The sequence below is a fragment of the Erinaceus europaeus genome, chromosome 17 (genome assembly GCF_950295315.1).
Source record: "Erinaceus europaeus chromosome 17, mEriEur2.1, whole genome shotgun sequence".
In the NCBI taxonomy this organism is placed as follows: domain Eukaryota; kingdom Metazoa; phylum Chordata; class Mammalia; order Eulipotyphla; family Erinaceidae; genus Erinaceus; species Erinaceus europaeus.
This window is the reverse complement of record NC_080178.1, coordinates 74,355,854-74,377,851: the sequence shown is the minus strand read 5'-3', so window position 1 is coordinate 74,377,851 and position 21,998 is coordinate 74,355,854. Positions and strand designations below refer to the sequence as shown.

The 21,998-nt window shown below is 51.3% G+C and overlaps 1 protein-coding gene across 5 annotated transcripts in view; it reads right to left on the bottom strand.

Moving 5' to 3' along the window:
• ABCC8 (ATP binding cassette subfamily C member 8) overlaps positions 1–21,998 on the bottom strand; it is a 105,908-nt gene that overhangs the window by 37,411 nt on the left and 46,499 nt on the right. For all 5 annotated transcript variants that reach the window (XR_009545663.1, XM_060177074.1, XM_060177075.1 and 2 more), the window contains exons 11-16: positions 12,496–12,536; positions 10,729–10,874; positions 6,437–6,542; positions 6,148–6,264; positions 5,746–5,821; positions 4,541–4,646 (exon numbers count right to left, since the gene is read on the bottom strand). Coding sequence is in view for 4 of the 5 variants with exons in the window: in XM_060177074.1 (XP_060033057.1) it covers positions 4,541–4,646; positions 5,746–5,821; positions 6,148–6,264; positions 6,437–6,542; positions 10,729–10,874; positions 12,496–12,536 (592 nt within the window). In the remaining variant the exon portion in view is untranslated. The remainder of the gene's footprint in view (positions 1–4,540; positions 4,647–5,745; positions 5,822–6,147; positions 6,265–6,436; positions 6,543–10,728; positions 10,875–12,495; positions 12,537–21,998) is intronic.

Below are 21,998 nucleotides of genomic sequence, written 5' to 3'. Positions count from 1 at the left end.
TCCCATAATTGGCTCAGCCATACGGCTCATTTGTTCACTGAAAGAATGAATGAGCAACTGTATAAACAAGCCAGTCTCCCTCCGCAGGGCATTCTCTACTCCCTGCCTGGTGTCTGCCAGAACTCTTTCTGACTGCCTCATCCCCAGCCCTTGGGCCTGGTGTGGATGGAAAGGGAGCTTCTAGGTCAAATGTTGTTTTGCTCTTGGTTCCCTGTATGAGTTAAATCTCCTGCAGACCTGAGACCCCTTGTCTGAGGCAGGAGATTCCGGCAGGGCACAAAGGGAACCTAAATACACAGGCCCCCACTTCACTCACTGCCCAGGTTGGTTCGTGGGCTAGTGGTGGGCCGCTGTGCAAGGAGCTCTTACTTGCTCTCTCTCTTCTTAAGTTTTATTTTCTTTATTTACTGGATAGAGACAACTAGAAACCGAGAGGGAAGGGGAGATAGAGAGGGAGAGAGGGAGACAGCTTCAGACCTGCTTCACCACTCACAAAGCTTTCCCCCTGCAGGTGGGACCGGAGGCTCCAGCCCAGGTCCTTGCTCACTGTAACATGTGTGCTCAACCAGGTGTGCCACCCCCGGCCCCTTACTGCCCTCTCTTTCTGCAGTCTCTCCCCATCCCTCATTCGTTAGAGCCAGCACAATTCTCTTTGAGTCTTCAGGCTAACTGTTACCTCTCGGGACTGGAAGGCCAGGGTGTCTGGCCTAAGCCCAGTCTTCCCACTTGATCTTCTCTCACACCACTGGGGTCACGCGCCCACTGCTCCTGTGAGCACATGCTCTTTGCCATCAGCAGGCATTTGTGCTCGCAGCCCTGCCCGGAGCACCGGCCTTTCCCAAGGCTGTGTGTCCATCTGACGAAACCACACCCATCCTTCCAGGCTCCAAAACCACAGTCACAGCGAGACGAAGAGTGCACTACTACTCCTCTCGCTCAGTTCCAGTGGCCGTGTCTCCCTCATCTTCGTATCCCTACTGTGGCATCCAGTGCCTGGTACCCAGTAGGGACTCAGTAAACAATATCTTCTCAGACAATACTTCTAGTCCACCTGCATGTTAGTTATCTGGCTCAGACAAGAATCACTAAAGTCATGGCCCCTGAAATATTCCTAAAATAGACTTCCAAGCTTCTCTCACAAAGACCTCTAATTCCATCTGTTCTGTTTTGTTGGGCATTACGCCAGCTCCCCTGCTCCATGCTGCACTGCTTGATGCTGTGGTCTATTTACATAATCATTGTTTTGCCTGAGACCCGCCCTGCCTGCAGGGCACTGGTTTAATCCCCACTGGTTAGATGGAAGCTTGCTACCTTTGTGCTCTTTTTTTCTCTCTCTCCACCCCCCTCTCCTAGCCATTTCCTTTTCTGACCTGCCACTTCCATTTCAGAAGATATAAAGGCAGCTTTTTTCTGATCAATAAAGGCATTATTGCGTTGTGTTCCTGCTCAGCCACTTAGTTCCTGGTTCCTCTCCCGCGTCGCTGAGTAAGCAGCAGCCCAGGTTGGTTCCAGTCGAGTTCTCTCCCCTGGGACACAACCTGACACTATTTCTACCTTTGGGTTCCTGTTTATTGGACAATTTGCTTTATATCTTACTGCTTTTCAGCCACCAAGTTGCAGGTGCTACCATGACGCCAACTATAACTCCCGGGAAGACGACCTCACCAGTGTGACCCAGAACCTCATCTCTCCAGAGCCCTGCCCCACTATGGAAAGACAGAAACAGGATGTATCCATCTGCCAATGTCCATGTTCAGCGGAAAAGCAATCACAGAAGCCAGACCTCCCATATTCTGCATCCCATAAAGAATTTTGGTCCATACTCCCAGAGAGAATAAATAATAGGGATGGTCCCAATGAAGGGATTGGGACATGGAATTCTGGTGGTGGGAACTGTGTGGAATTGTCCCCCCCCAGTTATCTTACAGTCTCGTTAGTCATTATTAAGTCACTAATAAAAAAAGAAAAAAGAAAAACAAAACAAGAGTGAACAAACCCATCAAGTAGAGAATGCATCATGCAGTCATAAGCCAAGCCACAAACAAGTCGTCACGACTGCCCATAGCTGGTTATAAGATACTCTAGCCTGCTTGGAGGTTACCGGGCAGGGAGACGAAATGAACCAAACCAAACCAAAACAAACCCTTGGATTCTGACAGCAGAACTGAGGTGACCAGAGAGGGAGAGGAAGGGGGGACAAAGTGAGGATGGGGGACAGTGGGCTGGGTAAGAGGGCTATTGGCATGTTGGTGGTGGGCATGGTAGGGTCACATACATACTGTCAGCCTGTACTCCTGAAACTACAGTGCTCTAAACCAATGCAACCTCGAGAAAATGAAAAAAAAAAGAAATTAAAAAATCAGTTCATTTATAGAAAAATCTTTTTCTTTTTTATTTATTTATTTATTTTTTATTTATTCCCTTTTGTTGCCCTTGTTGTTTTATAGTTGTAGTTATTATTATTGTCATCGTTGTTGGATAGGACAGAGAGAAATAGAGAGAGACAGGGGAAGACAGAGAGGGGGAAAGAAAGACAGACACCTGCAGACCTGCTTCACCGCTTGTGAAGCGACTCCCCTGCAGGTGGGGAGCCAGGGCTCGAACTGGGATCCTTATGCAGGTCCTTGAGCTTAGAGAAATCTTTTTCTAAAAGAGTATCTCCTAACTGACCATCTGTTGAGCTCTCTCCCATTTTTAGAGTTTTTATACTGGGTTGTCAAAGTGGATAATCATATTATTCCCATGTGACGTCCGTTCATGAGTCAATTAGTTCAGTATCTGTCAGTATTACTGCTTTTCTTGTTTCATTATTTTATGACAAAGTGACTACAGGGAATGAGCTAGTTATGACAGTAATGAACAACAGAAAGAGGGAGTGAGTCTAGACACCAGGCTCAGAAGAGGGACGCAGTGTGGGGAGAGGAGTTCTAGGGCTGCTCTGGTCTAGTGGGCTCTGCACTCCCGTCTAGGAAAGGCTTGTCCTGCACATGGAACCTGGAGAGGAATCCTAGCACTTGTGGGCCTGCAGCCCAAACTGTGGGCAGGCTCGAGGGGAAACGTCTGGGCTCGGGTGCCTGCCCTGTTCCATGTGGTGAACAGTAAATGGCCCAATTTCTCAGAGCCTCAGTTGCAAGTTCTGTGAAAGGAGGTGAGAACATCCACCTCCTGGACTTAGTGGTAGACTTCAGGGAAGCCGTATTAGCAGAGTGCCTTGCAAAGGGCCTGGCCCATCACGGGGGCTCAGCCACCACTACTGGGTTTACTCTGTTCCTAGTTCACTGGGGCCTGGCAAAGTGGCTGGCTCACTTGGCTAGTACCTTACTTTGCCATGTGTGCGACCCAGACTTGAGCCTGGCCCCCATCCTGCTGGAGGAAGCTTCAGTGCTGTGGTCTCTTTCACTCTCTCTTTCTGTCTCTTTCTAAAAAAGTCATCCCAGAGTGGCAAAGACCAAGAGATGACAAATCAAGTAAGCAAACCAACCCAGCCCCAAGACATAGTCGACTGGGGTTCCTGTCTTTTTTTCCCAGAAACATGAGAGAGAGCAGAGCACTGCCCTACCATTTAGGGTGTTATGTTTGTTCTCATCTTTCTTGCCTTTATGTGGTGCTGAGGGCCTGGAGACTGAACCCAGGCTTTCTCCTGTATCACTGTGTCCTTGACCCTTCCCTTATTTTTTCTAAAGTGTTTCTTTTCTATGTGTATTTTATTGACTAATGTCAAGTGCTGCTGGGAAGTTAAGTGGACATAAATAATAGATTCATGATTGATTCAGTCTGGGGCTCTGGCTCTTTAATTAAGATAGTGACCTCTGCCCAGAAACATGCTATCTAGTTCTGAACTGCCCCTGCATGGTCTGTGGCAGCTGTGTGAAGATGGAGCCAGAAGGCAGTGTCTGTACCTCAGCTCCCCACGAGAGGCCTGCAGCTCAGTGAGCGAATGTAGGATCCAGAGTTGGACGGAGCTGAGCCTCCAGTCCAGCTCTGGGGGGCTGGGTGGTGGTGCATCCAGTTGAGCATGGTCATGAGCAAGGACCTGGGTTCAAGCCCCTGGTCTCCACCCACAGGGGGAAAGCTTCATGAGTGGTGAAGCAGTTCTGTAGGTGTCTTCTCTCTCTCTCTCCCTCTCTTCTCCTTTCAATCTTATCAAGTGAAAAGAACAGAAAACAAGGGGGAGTGGTTCTGGGGAGTGGTGGATTCTTAGTGAAGTCACTGAACCCCAGCAGTAATTCTGGGGAATAAAAAATCCAGCTCTGCCCACTGTCGGCAGGTGAATGATTACAGCAGTTGCTCTGGTCTACAGAACAGCAACTGTCCGTAGTCCCCACCTGGCTGCTGGTCCTCAGGCATGAACGACTCAGCGTGCAGATGGTGACAGTGGGAACGACAACTGACTTTCTTTACCAAGTACTTGCCAGGCCCACAGTGGCTTCCTGAGACATGCACAGTCCTCCTCAACCAAGAAGACGGCTGGAAGCAGTGCCACGCACTGGCCCGTGGTTCCTCGGTTCCTGCTAACTGAGCCCTGGGGCACAGGTGTTACCTGTTCCAGAAGACAGCCCCCGAGATCTTCTGCATCTCCCCCAGGGTGGCGAGGAGCAGGGAGGACTTGCCGCAACCCACCTGGCCCACGATCATGGTCAGCTGCCCTGCAGGGCAGGAGGGGGTGGGTTCGAGCGGGGCCAGCAGAGTCTGAACCGCCACCAATACCACCCACCCAGACAGACAGACAGACAGACATGGCAGGAAGGGGTGGATTCAAGTGAGGCCAGCAGAGTCTGAACCACCACCACTCCTACCACCCAGACAGACAAGAGAGACAGACAGGGCAGGAGGGGGCTGGGTTGGAGCGGGGCCCAGACAGACAAGACAGACACACCCACCCAGCTTGAAGGCAGCCCTCTGCTCTTCTCCTGCTTTGAGTCCTCAGAGAATCTTCTTCCTCTCTGAGCCTCAGGCACCTGAGCTCCTTGAGGTGCTCTGGCTCCCTCCTCATCCCCTGCCCCCGACCGCCATCCCTTCCTCAGGCTCCCTCCTCATCCCCTGCCCCCTGACCGCCATCCCTTCCCCAGCACCAGCGTCTCCTTTCCAGCAAGAGCTCAGCCCCATAACATCCCAATAAAGGCTGTGCAGGCCTTGCCTCCGTCCCACCTCTGCGCCTGGCTTACGCTACTGCCTCTTTGGCATGTCTACCTTGCCTCACAGTGAGACCATGTGCTTCTCAGAGCCCCAGTCCCTCAATGCACTTGCCCCCTTACTCAGTTCTGTGGTTCCTCAGGCCAAGTGCCCACAACATCTGTGACAGATAGCTTGGCACATCGAAGAGCCGTGGCCTTTCCTGTGTATGATTTCTCCACTTTAGGCCACGTTTTCATTCAGATAGAGACACACACAGAGATAGAGACAGATACTATAGCACTGGGGCTTCTTCAGGTACTACAGTATCTCCCATGTGGTGCTGGGGCTTAAATTTGGACCGTGTGCATGGCAAGGCATGGCACTATTTTTCTAGCAACAACAACAAAAAACACTGATCTTTTCTTTCTTTCTTTCTTTCTTTCTTTCTTTCTTTCTTTCTTTCTTTCTTTCTTTCTCTCTCCCTTTCTTTCTCTTCCTTCCTTCCTTCCTTTCATTTTTCTTTCCCCCTCCCCTGTGTAATTTCGTAGCACATGAAGGGAGGACAGTCAGACATCACTATGATTGTTATGCCCCCTCCCCAAACACAGTGGAGGCTGAGCTGGGGCCTACCTCGGGGGATCCGGATGGTGATGTTGGACAGCGTGGGGATCCCCTCAGGTGTCCACGTGAAGAAGCCCCCGATGATCTGCATTGGGAGAGAGCACAGACAGAAGGTTCTCAGTAAGAAGAGATGCTCGTCTCTGTCCTCCAGAGTAGCTAGGACGAGCCCCCCATCATTCGTGTGGCATAGCCAGGGGTGGGGGGGCACTGGTCTTTCTGTGCTGATCCTGGGGAGGACAGCCATGCGTGGCCCAATTGGTGGCCGCAGGAGCCTTGTCCCCAGGCTCAGGACTCCTTTCTCTAGGAGTAGGACTCAACACGTGGGTCTCTGGCCCTCAAGATGCCGGATTCCCTGTTGGACATGACTTTGGGAGGCTAGCGGGTGGGGAGGATGCAAAGCCCAGGGCTCACCTGGACGCAGCAGCTGTCAGCATCCCCGTCTGCCCCAGGTGCCAGGCTCTGCAGTGGGCCTGGGAGGCCCCGGCAGTCATCCCGAGCTGGACGTTTGCGGTTCACAACCTTGAGGGGCTGGGGAGGGGCAGGCAGGTGGCAGTGAGGCCCCGAGAGGGACTAGGAGCTGCCCCTCCTGCCAAGGCATGCACAGCAGGGCACAGCAGGGCACAGCAGGGCACGGCAGGACACAGGCTTCCAACACGGGGGGGGGGGCTTCTGGGAGAGGCAAAGGGTGATGGGCACTCACCACCGCCTGGTACTTGCTGCCTTGGCCATGGGGTGGGGGCTCCCGGGGGGCACACTGCTCCTCTCGGATCTCTGCACTGGACAGGAACTCACTCAGCTTTTGCACGCTGCAGAGGAGCAGAGAGTCAGCCCTCAGCCCTGCTGGGGCCAGAGCAGGGGAGAGGGAGGAGGGCAAGGTTGTGAGCAGCTCTGCCTCCCCAAATACTCATGTTGGAGGGGGACATATAGGGGCATCCTGTGTGCAGGGACAGGGGGCAGACAGTGGGCATCCTGTGTGTGCAGGGACAGGGGGCAGACAGCGGGCATCCTGTGTGTGCAGGGACAGGGGGACATATAGAGGCATCCTGTGTGTGCAGGGACAGGGAGGCAGACAGCGGACATCCTGTGTGTGTAGGGACAGGGGAGCAGACAGTGGGCATCCTGTGTGTGCAGGGATGGGGGGCAGACAGCGGGCATCCTGTGTGCAGGGACAGGGGGGCAGACAGCGGGCATCCTGTGTGCAGGACAGGGGGGCAGACAGCGGGCATCCTGTGTGTGCAGGGACAGGGGAGCAGACAGCGGGCATCCTGTGTGTGCAGGGACAGGGGGGCAGACAGCGGGCATCCTGTGTGTGCAGGGACAGGGGGGCAGACAGCGGGCATCCTGTGTGCAGGGACAGGGGGGCAGACAGCGGGCATCCTGTGTGTGCAGGCACAGGGGAAGCAGACAGCGGGCATCCTGTGTGTGCAGGGGCACAGGGGGAGCAGACAGCGGGCATCCTGTGTGTGCAGGGACAGGGGGTAGACAATGGGCATCCTGTGTGTGCAGGGGCACAGGGGGAGCAGACAGCAGGCATCCTGTGTGTGCAGGGACAGGGGGGCAGACAGCGGGCATCCTGTGTGTGCAGGGACAGGGGGGCAGACAGTGGGCATCCTGTGTGTGCAGGGACAGGGGGGCAGACAGCGGGCATCCTGTGTGCAGGGACAGGGGGGCAGACAGCGGACATCCTGTGTGTGCAGGGGCACAGGGGGAGCAGACAGCAGGCATCCTGTGTGTGCAGGGGCACAGGGGGAGCAGACAGCAGGCATCCTGTGTGTGCAGGGACAGGGGGGCAGACAGCGGGCATCCTGTGTGTGCAGGGACAGGGGGGCAGACAGTGGGCATCCTGTGTGTGCAGGGACAGGGGGGCAGACAGCGGGCATCCTGTGTGTGCAGGGACAGGGGAGCAGACAGCGGGCATCCTGTGTTTGCAGGGGCACATGTGGAGCAGACAGGACCTTCTGGGGTCTATCAGGGTAGCCTGTTCATCTGAATATGCTGGGTCTGGATTAGGGCTGGACTTGGAGCTCTAACTTCATGTCCAAGTTGGACAGTCTGAGCTGTTCCACCGAAGGGCGACTCGTGTTGAGTCTTATCAGCTCTTGGTAGAGAGGACTGGCCGATAGCACTGGCTAATATTTCTGGAGCATGCACTATGTACGAGGCATGGTGCAAACACTTTTGTAAGCAGTTGCTTTTTTTTTTTTTTTGCGCCTCCAGGGTTATCACTGGGGCTCGGTGCCTGCAGTGCAAATCGACTGCTCCTGCCAGCCATTTCTTCCTCCCCCCCTTTTTCTGATAGGACAGAGGGAAATTGAGAGAGGAGGGGAATATAGAGAGGGAGAGAGCAAGAGAGACACCTGCAGACCTGCTTCACCACTTGTGAAGCAACCCCCCTGCAGGTGGGGAGCCGGCCGGGATCCTTGTGCAGGTGCTTACGCTTCACACTATGTGCGTCTCCCCTGCCCACTGACTAGGACCTGCCAGGGTTCCGGAAGGCAGGGCTTTTATCAAGGCTGAAGGGGCTGGGGTACTGCCCAGTCCCCAGCCTCTGCTGAGGCACCACAGGTCTCTATGTTCCAGGAGCTATTTCAGAGGTCCTTGTGGATAGACACATTCCAGCTAAGGATCTCCCCATCATCTGCCTTCAGGCTGTCATTCCCCAGGGGCAATGCCTTCTGGGAAAGCAGCAGGCCCAGTGCTGGGGTCTCCATCCCAGAGATGGGGGCCCTCAAGCTGCTGACCAGTCTCGGGGGGACGTGCCAGCGCTTATGGGGAGCTGCTCCATTGACGGGGGCTGTGCCAGCTCTGGGGGCTGAGGGAGGAACAGCAGCTGCAAAGACTCACAGGGCAGACACCCCCCCCCGCCCAGAGCAGGATGGCGCTCACAGTGGGTGAGTAGGCCCAGTGGGTAGAGCTCGTAATGACACGCCAACTCTGACACTAAATGCATGTGCAGAGTCAGTCATCCTGCTCTTGATGCTAAGATTCCTTTCCTTGGAGGTAGTAACATTCTATCTATTAATTTATTAATTTATTATTATTTTTTTAATATCTATTCCCTTTTGTTGCCCTTGTTTTATTGTTGTAGTTATTGTTGTCATCATTGTTGGATAGGACAGAGAGAAATGGAGAGAGGAGGGGAAGACAGAGAGGGGGAGAGAAAGATATAGACACCTGCAGACCTGCTTCACCACTTGTGAAGCGACTCCCCTGCAGGTGGGGGGCTGGAGGCTCAAACCGGGATCCTTACGCCGGTCCTTGTGCTTGGCACCATGTGCGCTTAACACGCTGCCCTACTGCCTGACTCCCTTATTTATTTATTTATGATTTATTTTGCCTCCAGGGTTATTGCTGGGGCTTGGTGCCTGCACCATAAATCCACAGCTCCTGGAGGCTACTTTTTTTTTTTTAAGATTAAAAATATATTTATTGGGAGTCCGGCGGTAGCGCAGCAGGTTAAGCGCAGGTGGTGCAAAGCCGAAGGACCAACATAAGGATCCCGGTTCGAGCCTCCAGCTTCCCACCTGCAGGGGAGTCACTTCACAGGTGGTGAAGCAGGTCTGCAGGTGTCTATCTTTCTCTTCCCCCTCTGTCTTCCCGTCCTCTCTCCATTTCTCTCTGTCCTATCCAACAATGACAACATCAACAACAATAACTACAACAATAAAGCAACAAGGGAAACAAAAGGGAATAAATAAAATTTAAAAAAATTATTCCCTTTTGTTGCCCTTGTTGTTTTATTGTTGTAGTAATTATTGTTGTTGTTATTGATGTCATTGTTGGATAGGACAGAGAGAAATAGAGAGAGGAGGGCAAGACAGAGAGAGGGAGAGAAAAACAGACACCTGCAGACCTGCTTCACTACCTGTGAAGCGACTCCCCTGCAGGTGGGGAGCCGGGGGCTCAAAATGGGATCCTTACGTGGAGGCTACTTTTTCCCCTTTTGTTGCCCTTGTTTTGTCATTGTTGTGGCTATTATTATTGTTGTTATTGATGTCATTGTTTTTGGATAGGACAGAGAGAAATGGAAAGAGAAGTGGAAGACAGAGAACAGGAGAGAAAGATAGACACCTGCAGACCTGCTTCACTGCCTGTGAAGCGACTGCCTTGCAGGTGAGGAGCTGGGGGCTCGAACCAGGATCCTTACGCTGGTCCTTGCGCTTCGTGCCATGTGCACTTAACCTGCTGTACTGCCTCCCAGCCACCTTTATTTTAGTTTTTAAAAATTTATTATTATGTAGAGAAATTGACAGGGGAGGGGAATAGAGAGAGGGAGAGAGACAGAGCGACACCTGTAGCCTTGCTTCACCACTCAGGAAGCTTTCCCCAACACGTGGGGACCAGGGGCTTGAACCGGGGTCCTTGTAGAGCTTAACCAGGTGCACCACTGCCTGGCTCTCCTTTTTTAATTTTTAATGCTGCTAGGGTTACCACTGGGGTTTCATGCCCACACTATGAATCTTCCACTCCTCTGGGTGGCCATTCTCTCTCCCTTCATTCTTTCATTCTTTCCTTCCTTTCTCTCTTTTCCTTCCTTCCATCCTTCCTTCCGTCCTCTCTTTTTTCTCTTTCTATTATTGATAGGAAAGGGATAATTTGAGAGGGGAGAGCTAGAGAAAGAGACACCTGTTTCACCATTTGTGAAGCTTCCCCCTGCAGGCGGGGGCCAGGGGCTTGAACCCCAGTCCTTGCACATGACAATGTGTGTACTCAGCTAAGTTTGCCTTCGCCCAGCTCCCAGTAAGTAGCTGTTTGGCTAGTTCCTTCTCAGGGATGGTGGAGAGGGAAGTCACACACATAACCTGTGGCTCTCTAAGCAACCATGGCCAGCTTCAGGGGGGCCCCGGCCAACTGGGAACTTGGGGTGTGTGTGCTGGGACCAAGCGGTTGTGGCTCTAGAAGTCACCACAGCAATCTTGAGGTGGATGGGGGGGCAGGAGTGGGGAGCAATGGGAGCTACCCACCCAGGGCCCTTGAGGATGCTTCTCTCACCTGACAAGAGCTTTGACTGTGGACCGGACCACGCTGGACAGCAGGAAGAGTGGAGTGACCAGGATGTGGAAAAGGGAGAGGGAGGCGAATGCCACCGAGGGTGAGAAGCTGGCCTCTTGGAAGAAGTTGACATGGCCCACAAAGGTCTGTGGACAGACACACAGACCTGAGACAGCACTTACACCCCTCCCCCACTGGCCCCTGCAACACTCAGCCCCTAGGAAGGAAGCAAGAGGTCTGGTACAGAGGACCCAAGGAAGCCACTGTCTTCCTCAGAGTCGTGTCATGGAAATGTCCTCAACATGTTCAGGACGTTGCTGGCTCCACCCTGTCCTTGTCAGAAGTGACCAGGGAGGAGCCCTTAGACAAGGCCATCTCTGACCCCTCAGAAAGAAGTTCTCAGCCCAGGGGAAGACAAGCATGCTCATTCCAAAGCCATCCCACTCTGGGGCCGGCCAGGCGCCCTGTCTGTGACCCAGAGTGTGCCAAACAGCCAGGCCAGGAATGGCCCCATCCATCATGCCAGTTCCCAAGTGAGCCTGACAGGCTATGAGCTCACCCCAGCACAGGGGCACCCGGCCCCAGGGAGAACAGTGCTGCCCTGTCAAGGCAGCCAGGGACGGAGCCCCCTGTGGAAGGGGCTGCAGACTAGGTGGGTGGGTGGGGGTTGTTCCTGGTCGTCCTATAGCGAGGGCTAGCCTGCTGCACTGCTGAGCCCACGGCTTCAGCCAAAATCACTTTAGAAAAACACCATGATGCCATTTCATGACATGAAGAACTGTGACTGCCAGGCTCTGAAATTCCCAAAAGCAGAGCAGAAAACTTTGTGTGCGGAACAAGCCTATTTTTAAAAGAGTGTCGCATCATGTGCCTTACAAGAAAAGACTGCGAGAGGCTGGTTGGTGGCTCACCAGGTTAAGTGCACACATCACAGTGAGCAAGGACCCAGGTTCAAGCCCCTGCTCCCACCTGCAGGGAGGAAACTTGATGAGTGGTTAAGCAGGGCTGCAGGTGTCTTTTCTTTGTCCCTATCTCCCCCTTCCTTCCCAATTTCTCTCTGTCACATCAAAATAAATAAATAATTTTTAAAATCTTAAAAATAAACAACTTGTTAAAAAGTGGGGGGGTGTAGAGGCTGGGGGAACAGCTTAATGGTTATGTAAAGACTGGCAAGTCGGGGGTAGATAGTATAATGGTTATGCAAGGATATTTTCATGCCTGAGGCTCTGAAGTCTCAGGTTCAATCCCCTGCACCACCATAAGCCAGAGCTGAGCAGTGCACTGGTAAGGAAAAAAAAATAAGGAAAGAAAAAGAAAAAAAAACTTTCATGCCTGAGGCTCTGAAGTCCCAAGCTCGATCCCCAGCACCATCACAAACCAGGGTTGCACGCCCCCAATGTGTGTATATATAACTCTAATTAAAAACACATGAATAATAAATAAAATATTTAAAAAAAAAAAGGTTAGGAAAACAGATGCCTTCAGGGAAATATAAGATCTCTTTCCTGTATTCCCCACATCTACAGTAAACACGTTGTTATTTTCTCTCACAGTTAAAAAAAATTGATTGCTATTTTAAAGGTGGCTTCATTTCTTTTAAGACTGAGTCTCAGTGTGGGGGCGGGGTGGTGGTCCTGGCTGTGTTGATACTCACGGCCTGACTGCCGGGTCACCCTGGAAGTCCTAGTGCAGAAGGGCCTCTGGATCCACAGACAGGCACTCATACAGACACCCCCCAACCCCCCCATGGAGAAAGGCCCCACTTACGATGAGGACTGCTGCAATGGGAATGGCCGTGTTCATGAAGACTGTGGAGGAAACACAGGAGTTTAGTGGCAAGAATGAGACAGTGATGATGGAGCTGCCCACGTGGCTCTAGAGGTAGTGGGGCCTGAGGGGCCTGCCCCAGTCTCTGCTCCAGGGGCAGCTGGCAGAGGGCAGGTGCTGAACTCTAGTTTTGGGGCTTCCTGGCCTGGGCATCTTAGCCTGCTTCCCTCTGGACTCTGCCACAAGCTTCTGAGACCAAGTTATTTATTATTTATTTATTTTGGATAGAGACAGAAATTGAGAGGGCAGGAGGAGATAGGGAGGGAAGCAGACAGAGAGACACCTGCAGCCCTGCTTCACCACTCATGAAACTTTCCCCCTGCAGGTGGGGACCAGGGGCTTGAACTTGGATCCTTTCTCACTGTAATGTGTGCACTCAACCAGGTGCACCACTGCCTTATCTCTAAGACTTGATTTTTTTCTGTTTATGGACTTCATGTCTACACGTTGACCCAATTCGATATGGATTCTTCCCTGTACCATAACACACACACACACACACACACACACACACACACACACACAGACACACACACAGACACACACACACACACACACACAGACACACACACACAGACACACACACACACACAGACACACACACAGACACACACATACACACACACACAGACACACACACATACAGACACACACACAGACACACACATACACACACAGACACACACACACACAGACACACACACAGACACACACATACACACACACACAGACACACACACAGACACACACACACACAGACACACACACACAGACACACACACACACACAGACACACACACACACACAGACACACACACACACAGACACACACAGACACACACATACACACACACACAGACACACACACACAGACACACACACAGACACACACATACACACACACACACAGACACACACAGACACACACACACACAGACACACACACACACAGACACACACACACAGACACACACACACAGACACACAGACACACACAGACACACACAGACACAGACACACACACACACAGACACACACACAGACACACACACACAGACACACACACAGACACACACACACAGACACACACACACACACACACACAGACACACACACACAGACACACACACACACACACAGACACACACACACACAGACACACACACACACAGACACACACACACATACACACACACACAGACACACACATACACAGACACACACACAGACACACACACACAGACACACACACAGACACACACAGACACACACACACAGACACACACACAGACACACACACACACAGACACACACACACACACAGACACACACACAGACACACACATACACACACACACAGACACACACACACAGACACACACAGACACACACACACACATACACAGACACACACACACACATACACACACACAGACACACACACACACAGACACACACACAGACACACACACACACACAGACACACACACACACACACACGGGGGGGGTAATGTACATGTTCCCTCGTGGTGTAGGAGAACTTGAGCCCAGGTTCTTGCTCTCTACTGAGTGTTTGCTCTACCAGTGAGCTATCTCCTACTCCCAAGACTAAATTTTACCTTGATTTCACTAAAGATTTATTTATTTACTATGAGAGAGAGAGAGAGAGAAGGTGGACAGAACACTGCTCATCTTGGGCATACTGTGGTTCCCAGGATTGAACCTGTGTTCTCTGGGGCCACAGGCAGGCAGGTTCTGTGCTCTAACAGGCCCCAAGACCATGTCTTTCAGGAAAGGCCTACCTGCTCCACTGTGTGAGAGCACGGCCCTGACAAAGTGGAGAGACAGGGGCTGGAGAGCTACCTGCTTCAGTCAACTGGGAGATGGGTGGCATGGGGTTCTGGGGATACGGAGTCAAACTCCTTCCTCTGACTTTGGTCCCTGTGCCCCTCTTCCCTCAACCAATCTAGGCTTTGACTTTTTGAGACACTTCCTAGCCTCCTGTGTCTCTTGGAAAGGACTTAAAACTCAGTGTCACTGAGCTTTAGTGACTAAAGACAGCCCAAGAGGGTTGAGAGTCTATGCCCTGAAGGGCCATAGATTTGCTGTGACAGGTCTCTCCCTCATTTTGCTTAAGCATGTAATCAGGAAGCCCCAGACATCATGGACAGTGTCCCTATGGAACCCCCAAGCAGAGAGGAAAGACACCAGGCCCATCCCTGGGGGAATCTCTCCTCTGATGGGGGAGACAGGGACTCTGCAGCCAGAGCTCCCCATCTTAGGAAGAGTTTATGTGTCTTGGGGGGGGTACTGCTGATCACCGGGGCCATCGAGCTGGACAGCAGCATCACCAACACCAAACACAACGGCGTGTGACCACCCTTCCCAACAAAGGTGTCATGGTCTTCAGGTGACCCTGAAATGCCAAGCCCTCCCTCCCAGTCTCTGGCAGGGACAGTGTGAGCAAGTGACTCCCCACAGTACAAACTACCTAGACCCAGGACACAAGACACAGTGCAGTCACTATGGGGTGAGGAGATTGAGGAAGATGCCCATCAGGCCCTGGGCCCCAAATGTCACCCACCATCTAGCTCTCAGCATGAAGTGACCTCTTTCTCCCAGGGTCAGCTCTTCCGGGAAGCTCATCTTAGGTGGAACTGTCTCTTCTGTCCCAGACTCACCAATTGCCAGTTCTCATGCCCCAGAAGGCACTGCTGCACCATCTCTTGGTCCCTTAGCCCGGGGCAAGACCTCTCGCACACACATGGGCCCCAACTCCCAGCTAAGCACAAGGCTGGGAGTCAGGGTGTAAAGTGGTCACTGACCTGGTACTTGGGAACTCAAAGCACGCAGGCGTTGAAGTGTAATCCCTCTCCTGGGATCAACCCTAACAATCACTCCAGAGAAGCACAAGGTCCCAAGCAAGATGGTGCGGGCCATAGTGCCAGTCTTTCTGGCAAAACCAAGCCAGGATGAAATAAGTGGCAGTGAACCAGTGAAGTGAAAGAAGCTGGGAATGTCTAGCCAAGAGGCTGGTCTGGTAAGCTTGCAACACCGACTCCAGGGGCTGCTGCTGGGCCAGAGCATGCGTGATGGCTGACATGTTGTGCTAGGCAGCACAGTTTTCCCTGATTGAGGTTTTTTTTTTTTTAATGTATGTATTTTCTCTCCATTTTGTCGTCTTTATTCTTGTTGCTGCCTGAACTCTTTTGAGGAATGAGACAAGCTATAAATAAATTAAGAAGTGAGCATTCCAAAGCTCATACACTTGAAGAATGCTGATGATGTAATTAATTTCTACCCTGTTCTGGTTGTTGTGTACAGAGACTAATGAATGCAAACCTAATATTTCCAGTTTCCTCTGCTTGCTGTAAGGATGCATGGCTTTGGGCAGGGCGGTCTCAGCTCCCGTCAGGGTGATGCTTGTGGGGTAAAGACCATGGGACCATCAGCTACTTGTGTATGTGTTTACATTTAAAAAATTTTTTCTTTTATTGGATAGAGTCAGCCCGAAATTGAGGGGGAAGAGGGAGGTAGAGAGGAAGAGAGAGAAAGAGAGAGAGATTCCTGTAACATTGCTTCACCAATTGCATAGCTTTCTCCCTGCAGGTGGGGACTGGGGGCTTGAACCTGGGTACTTGCTCATTATAATATATGTGCTCAACCAGGTGCGCCACCACTTGGCCTTTTTTTTTTTTTTTTTTTTTTTTACTACTTCTTTTCTTCTCACCAGGTTTATCGCTGGGTCATGGTGTCCACATGACTCCCTTATTCCAAGTGGGTATTTTTTTCTTTTTGATATTGGATGAGAAAGAGAGAGGGACAAGAGAAGGGACGACACTACTCCACCCCTGTGAAGCTTCCCTTCTGCAGGGGAATCAGGGGCCTGAACCGGAGCCCTCTCATATGGTAATGTGTGCACTCTACTGGGCTCATCACCTCCTGGCCACTGCCTGTGGATCTGAAAGCCGCTCTAAAGACTGCCCTACCGGCAAATATATACACACACACAGGTGGCTGCAGAAATAATAGCCAACACCTATCTGTGACCTTGGGGAACCGCTGTAGCTTCCAGTGGAGGGGATGGGGATCTACAACTCTGGTGGTGGAATGGTGGGGAATTATACCACTGTTATCTCATAATTTTGCAAACCAGTGCTAAGTCACGAATAAACTAATAAAAGACTGTCCTATTGGGTCCTGGGCCATGCTTGGTACTGGGGTTCCAGTGCTACACACAGACACCCTAGAGGCCGAGTTGTGGGTGGCGTAGGGAGGGAAGGGAGCTAGGCATTCTGACTATTATGGGATGGACGGCACCCGAGGTCTGGCCGTCATTTTCTGAACTACAACCAGCGCAGTAAACCGGGAGGGTGCTGCAGGGCTGGGGAATATGACCAAGAACAGATCCCTCTGCAGCTCTGGCATGGGTGGGCTGACTCACTCTGATTTCATCTCGGAAAAACAAAAATGAGTAGAACATGACAGTACCCAAATTTTGACTGGTAGGGAGCAGGAAACACTGTAAAATAACACTAAGGGAAGGCAGGTTCTGCAGTGACGTGTTGCTGTGGTGCCGCTGTGGAGAAAGAAGCTGACTTGCCCGTAGGCAGTGAAAGGCCACTTCAGAAGTGAAAGCCTTTCTGTGACAGTGTGGACACTGGGTAGGTGTCTTTTATAATTAAACGTTTTTATTGTCTTTATTTATTGTATAGAGACAGCTAGAAATCAAGAGGAAAGGGGGAGATAGAGAGAAAGAGACAGACAGACAGACACCTGAATCCCTGCTTCACCACTCACAAAGCTTTCTCCCAGCAGGTGGGGACCTGGGGCTTGAACTTGGGTCCACGTGCATTGTAACATGTGTGCTCCACCAGTTGCACCCCCTTTTTTGGCCACCAGCTTTATTACTGGGGCTCCACACTTGAAGATTCTTCTGGTGAAGCCCCCTCTTTTTCTTTTTAGATAGACGGTGACAGGAGGAAAGAAGGAGGGAAGGAGGGACAAAGACGGGAAGAAAATGAGGGAGGGAGGGAGAGAAGGAGCGAGAGAAGGAAAGAAGGGTCTGGGTGGTGGCACACCTGGCTGAGTGCACATGTCACAACGCACAAGGGTCCAAGTTTGAGTCCCAGTCCCCACCTGTAGGGGGAAAGCTTTGTAAGAGGTGAAGCAGGGCTACAAGTGTCTGTCTCTCTCTTCTCTATCTCCCTCCTCCCTCTTGATTTCTGGCTGTCTGTATCCAATAAAAAAAGATCATAATTTTTTTTAAGTAAAAAAAGAGACAGACAAGGAGAGACACAGCCCTCCCTCCCCAAGCAGGTGTTCACATGTGGTGACTGGGGACTTGAACCTGGGCTCTCCCGAGAGGTTAAGTGTGTGCTCTGCTGGGTCAGTGACCTCCCCAGTCTCAGGGGTAGCAGTCATTTTTTTTTTTTTAATATTAACACCATTCTGCCACCAAAGGTCTTTATCTCTCCCCATCCCTACCCCCCCACTCACAGTGAAGCTGAACATCTACCATCACCCAAAGTAATATATATATTGCCTCCAGGGTTATCGCTGGGGCTTGTGCCTGCACCATGAATCCACTACTCCTGGAGGCCATTTTTTCCCTTTTGTTGCCCTTGTTGTTCATCATTATTGTGGTTATTATTGTTGTCATTGTTGTTGGATAGGACAGAGAGAAATTGAGAGAGGAGGGGAAGACAGAGTGGAGGACAGAAAGATAAGACACTTGCAGTCCTGCTTCACTGCTTGTGAAGCAACCCCCCTGCAGGTTGGGAGCCGGGGGCTCAAACCGGGATCCTTACGCCGGTCCTTGCTGTTTTGTGCCATGTGTGCTTAACCTGCTGTGCTACTAGCTGGCCCTGCAAAGCAATCTTTTAACATACTCCCTCCTCCAATAGTGTTTGAGTTATTCATTTAAAAAATCATTTTAGGGGGCTGGGCAGTAGCACAGTGGGTTAAGCACACATGGTGCAAAGTGTAAGGACGGGTATAAGGATCCCGGCTCGAGCCCCCGATCCCCACCTGCAGAGGGGTTATAGGTGTCTATCTTCCTCTCCTCCTCTCTTTCTTCTCCTCCTCTCTCGATTTCTCTCTGTCTTATCCAACAACAACAGCTATAACAATAATAACAACCACAACAAGGACAACAAAATGCGAAAAATAGCCCCCAGGAGCAGTGGATTTGTAGTGCTGGTATCAAGCTCTACCGATAACCCTGGAGGCAAAAAAAAAAAATCTTTTTTTTTTTTTTTTAAGATTCTCCTCTGTCCAGGCATTGTGCTAGGTTTTGGAGGCAAAGTAATGAATAACTGTGAGTTTTTTTTTCTTCCATTTAATAAAGCAAAACAACAAATCAATTGAACTCAAAGCAGGGCCTGTCTCACCCACACTTGGCTCTGTCTACAGAACACTGCCTGGCCTCATGGTGCCAGCTTGGCACCAGCACCAGGAGCTTTTAATTCTCAAGGCATTGATAAATATTTCAGAGGCAGTGCCAGCCCTTCGTGCCTCTGGCTTATTTCAGCTTTGACCCTGGCAAGGGCCAGGGAATGGTTACAGGCTGGCAGCCTGGGCCTGACTGCAGGCTGCCTCAGCAGGAATAGGAGATGTGATTTGAAGGGCACAGAGATAACTCCTAATCCGCCTGACAGTCATTCTGAAGTCAGCAGAGGGGGAGGCAAGGCCAGGGGGCTGCTGATTCCTGAATCCCCCTCAGCTCATCCTCAGCCCTGTCTCCCTCCATCTCTCTCTAACTCTGAGAGCCAGGGACACACACCACCCATCACTGTGGCTACACAGCCAGAGGAGGAGGGTCAGGCATCAAAGAACAAGTCCAGAGAAGCCACCTGAGAAGTGGCACAGGTCACTAGGTTCCAGGTTTGATCTCTGGTATCACATGTTCCAGAGTAATAACCTGGCCATCTTTCTCTCTCTCTTAGTAAGTAAATAATTTTTAAATAGTATCAGAGAAACTGGAGCAGAGAGCTGGGCGGTAGCGCAGTGGGTTAAGCGCACGTGGTGCAAAGCGCAAGGACCAATGTAAGGAGCCGGGTTCGAGCCCCCAGCTCCCCACCTGCAGGGGAGCTGCTTCACAACCGGTGAGGCAGGTCTGCGAGTGTCTATCTTTCTCTCCCCCTCTCTGTCTTCCCCTCCTCTCTCCATTTCTCTCTGTCCTATCCAACAACAACAACATCAATAACAACAACAATAATAACTACAACAATAAAAAAACAACAACAAGGGAAACAAAAGGAGATAAAAAAACAAAGAAAAGAAACTGGAGCAGAAAAGGGGGCCCAGGTCTAGGGGTCACCTTGTCCACCCACACTGGCTATTCTGAGTCAGGGCTTCCATGGAGTGGAACTTCTCAGGACCATCCTGCCTGTTCACCACACCCTGTTCTGGGCAGAGTTGGGGTTGGGATTTATTTTATTTCTCTCTCACATATACAAAATTTATTATTGGAAATAGACAGAGATAAATTGAGGAGGAGATAGAAGGGAGAGAGACAGAGAGACACCTGTAACCAGGCTTCACCACTCGTAAGTTTTCCCCCTGCAGGTGGGGACCGGGGGCTTGAACCTAGGTCCTTGCGCACTGTAATGCTTAGCTAGGTGCGCCACTGCCTGGCCCCTTATCTCCTCTTTCAGGACACAGTGTGAGGCCCATCACATTCATTTAAGAAGGGCCGACCTGACCAAGGTTCAGACCCAACTGGGAAGAGAATGGCCCTTGACCACAGAACATGGGTCCATAGCAAATATGTTACCCCTTCACTTCAATTCTGTCTCCAAAGAAACCCTGGGTTCTGAATGCAGCCACATAGGTCCCATGTGACTCAACTCCCCTCCCCCCCAACTTAAGATCTATTTTATTTATTGTATGAAAGAAAGAACATTAGTAATAATAATAATAATATTGTTGTTATTTTTGCCTCCAGGGTTATCGCTGGGCCTTGGTGCCGGCACTGTGAATTCACTGCTTCTGGTAGCTATTTTTTCCATTTTATTGGATAGGACAGAGAGAAATCAAGAGGGGAGGAGGAGATAGAGAGATACCTGCAGACCTGCTTCACCACATGTGAAGCTTCCCCTCTTCAGGTGGGGAGCCAGGGCACCAACCAGGATGCTTACACATGTCCTTGTGCTTAGTACTATGCGTGCTTAACCGAGTGCACCACTGCCTGGTCCCAAGAGTATTACTTTTATATGAAACAGAGAGACAGAGACAGAGTCAGAGAGAGAGAGAGAGAGAGAGAGAGAAGTCAGAGTACCACTCCATCACATGCGGTGCTAGGGACTGAAGTTAGACCATCAGGCATGCAAGTCCGACCCTCTATCAGCTGAGCTATTGTCGCAGCCAATCTGGTCTTATATTCTCTACTTAGGGAATTATGTTCCGGTCTTGAACGTGCCATCATGCCATTCTCTCTACCGTGAGCCAAGAACATCCCAAATCCATAGCCATCCTTCAATATCAGCAGCAGTTTCCTTGATGCCCACAGCCCCCCCAGATGAGGCTGGCTATAACTCTTGTGGGAGCCCAGGAATCTGTTTTCTGTTCCTACCCCCCCCAGCAGTGTTTTCCTTCCTCACTAGACTGTGGGCACCCTCTTTACTCCCCTTCACACCCTCCATGCCTAGCAAGAGCCTGGCATCCATCAAATACGTGTACAATCAGTGAATGAAAGAAACCAAAGAGGCAGGGCTGCTTAAGGACCACAAACAGGGGAGCAGGGCTGTTGGGACCAGCCCCCACAACTCTGACTACAGGCACAGTCTCCCACAAAGTTATGACAAAGGAAGGGGGGACCTACCTCCTTCCTCTTGAAAGCCCAACCCTCCGTGGAGCCTGGCACAGAGAGAAGGTTCTGGAATGGATGCTGCCCAAAGGGCAAAATGAAACGGTAGCAAGTTGGCTAGAAAGGCTGACTCCTCTGTCATCCTTGCAAAATGTGTCCCCAGATCCCTGGCCTGGCTGGACATCTGGTGTGACACTGTTTCTGCAAGGACATAAGGCCTGGACTGACATCTAAGAAGAGCACCATGACACCTGCTTCTGACGTCACCTTCTGTGCATGAAACCCTGTCCTACAAGCCTCTTCTGACATGCCGCTCTGTGTGATACCCCAGCCCGCCTGGGCTTCTTTCTTCTCTTGTCTTTTACTGGCTGGGGACCTCGGGCATTTTCCCCATTGAGTTGAGGCTTTTTCTACTGTAAAATGGGACAGCAGAGCCAGAGCCCTCATGCTGTCTTGAGGACTGAGTTTGAGCCAGGCGTGCTGGGCAGCAGGCCCACAGCAGCTCTCCCTGGCTCAGTACTCCCTGGTACACTGCTTCATGGCTGTTAGCTGCGTGCCCCAGGCGGGCCTGAACTCCTTGAGAAGTGGAGGTGGTGGTGAGAGAACTTATTGTCTCTGGCATCTCTCCCAGTGC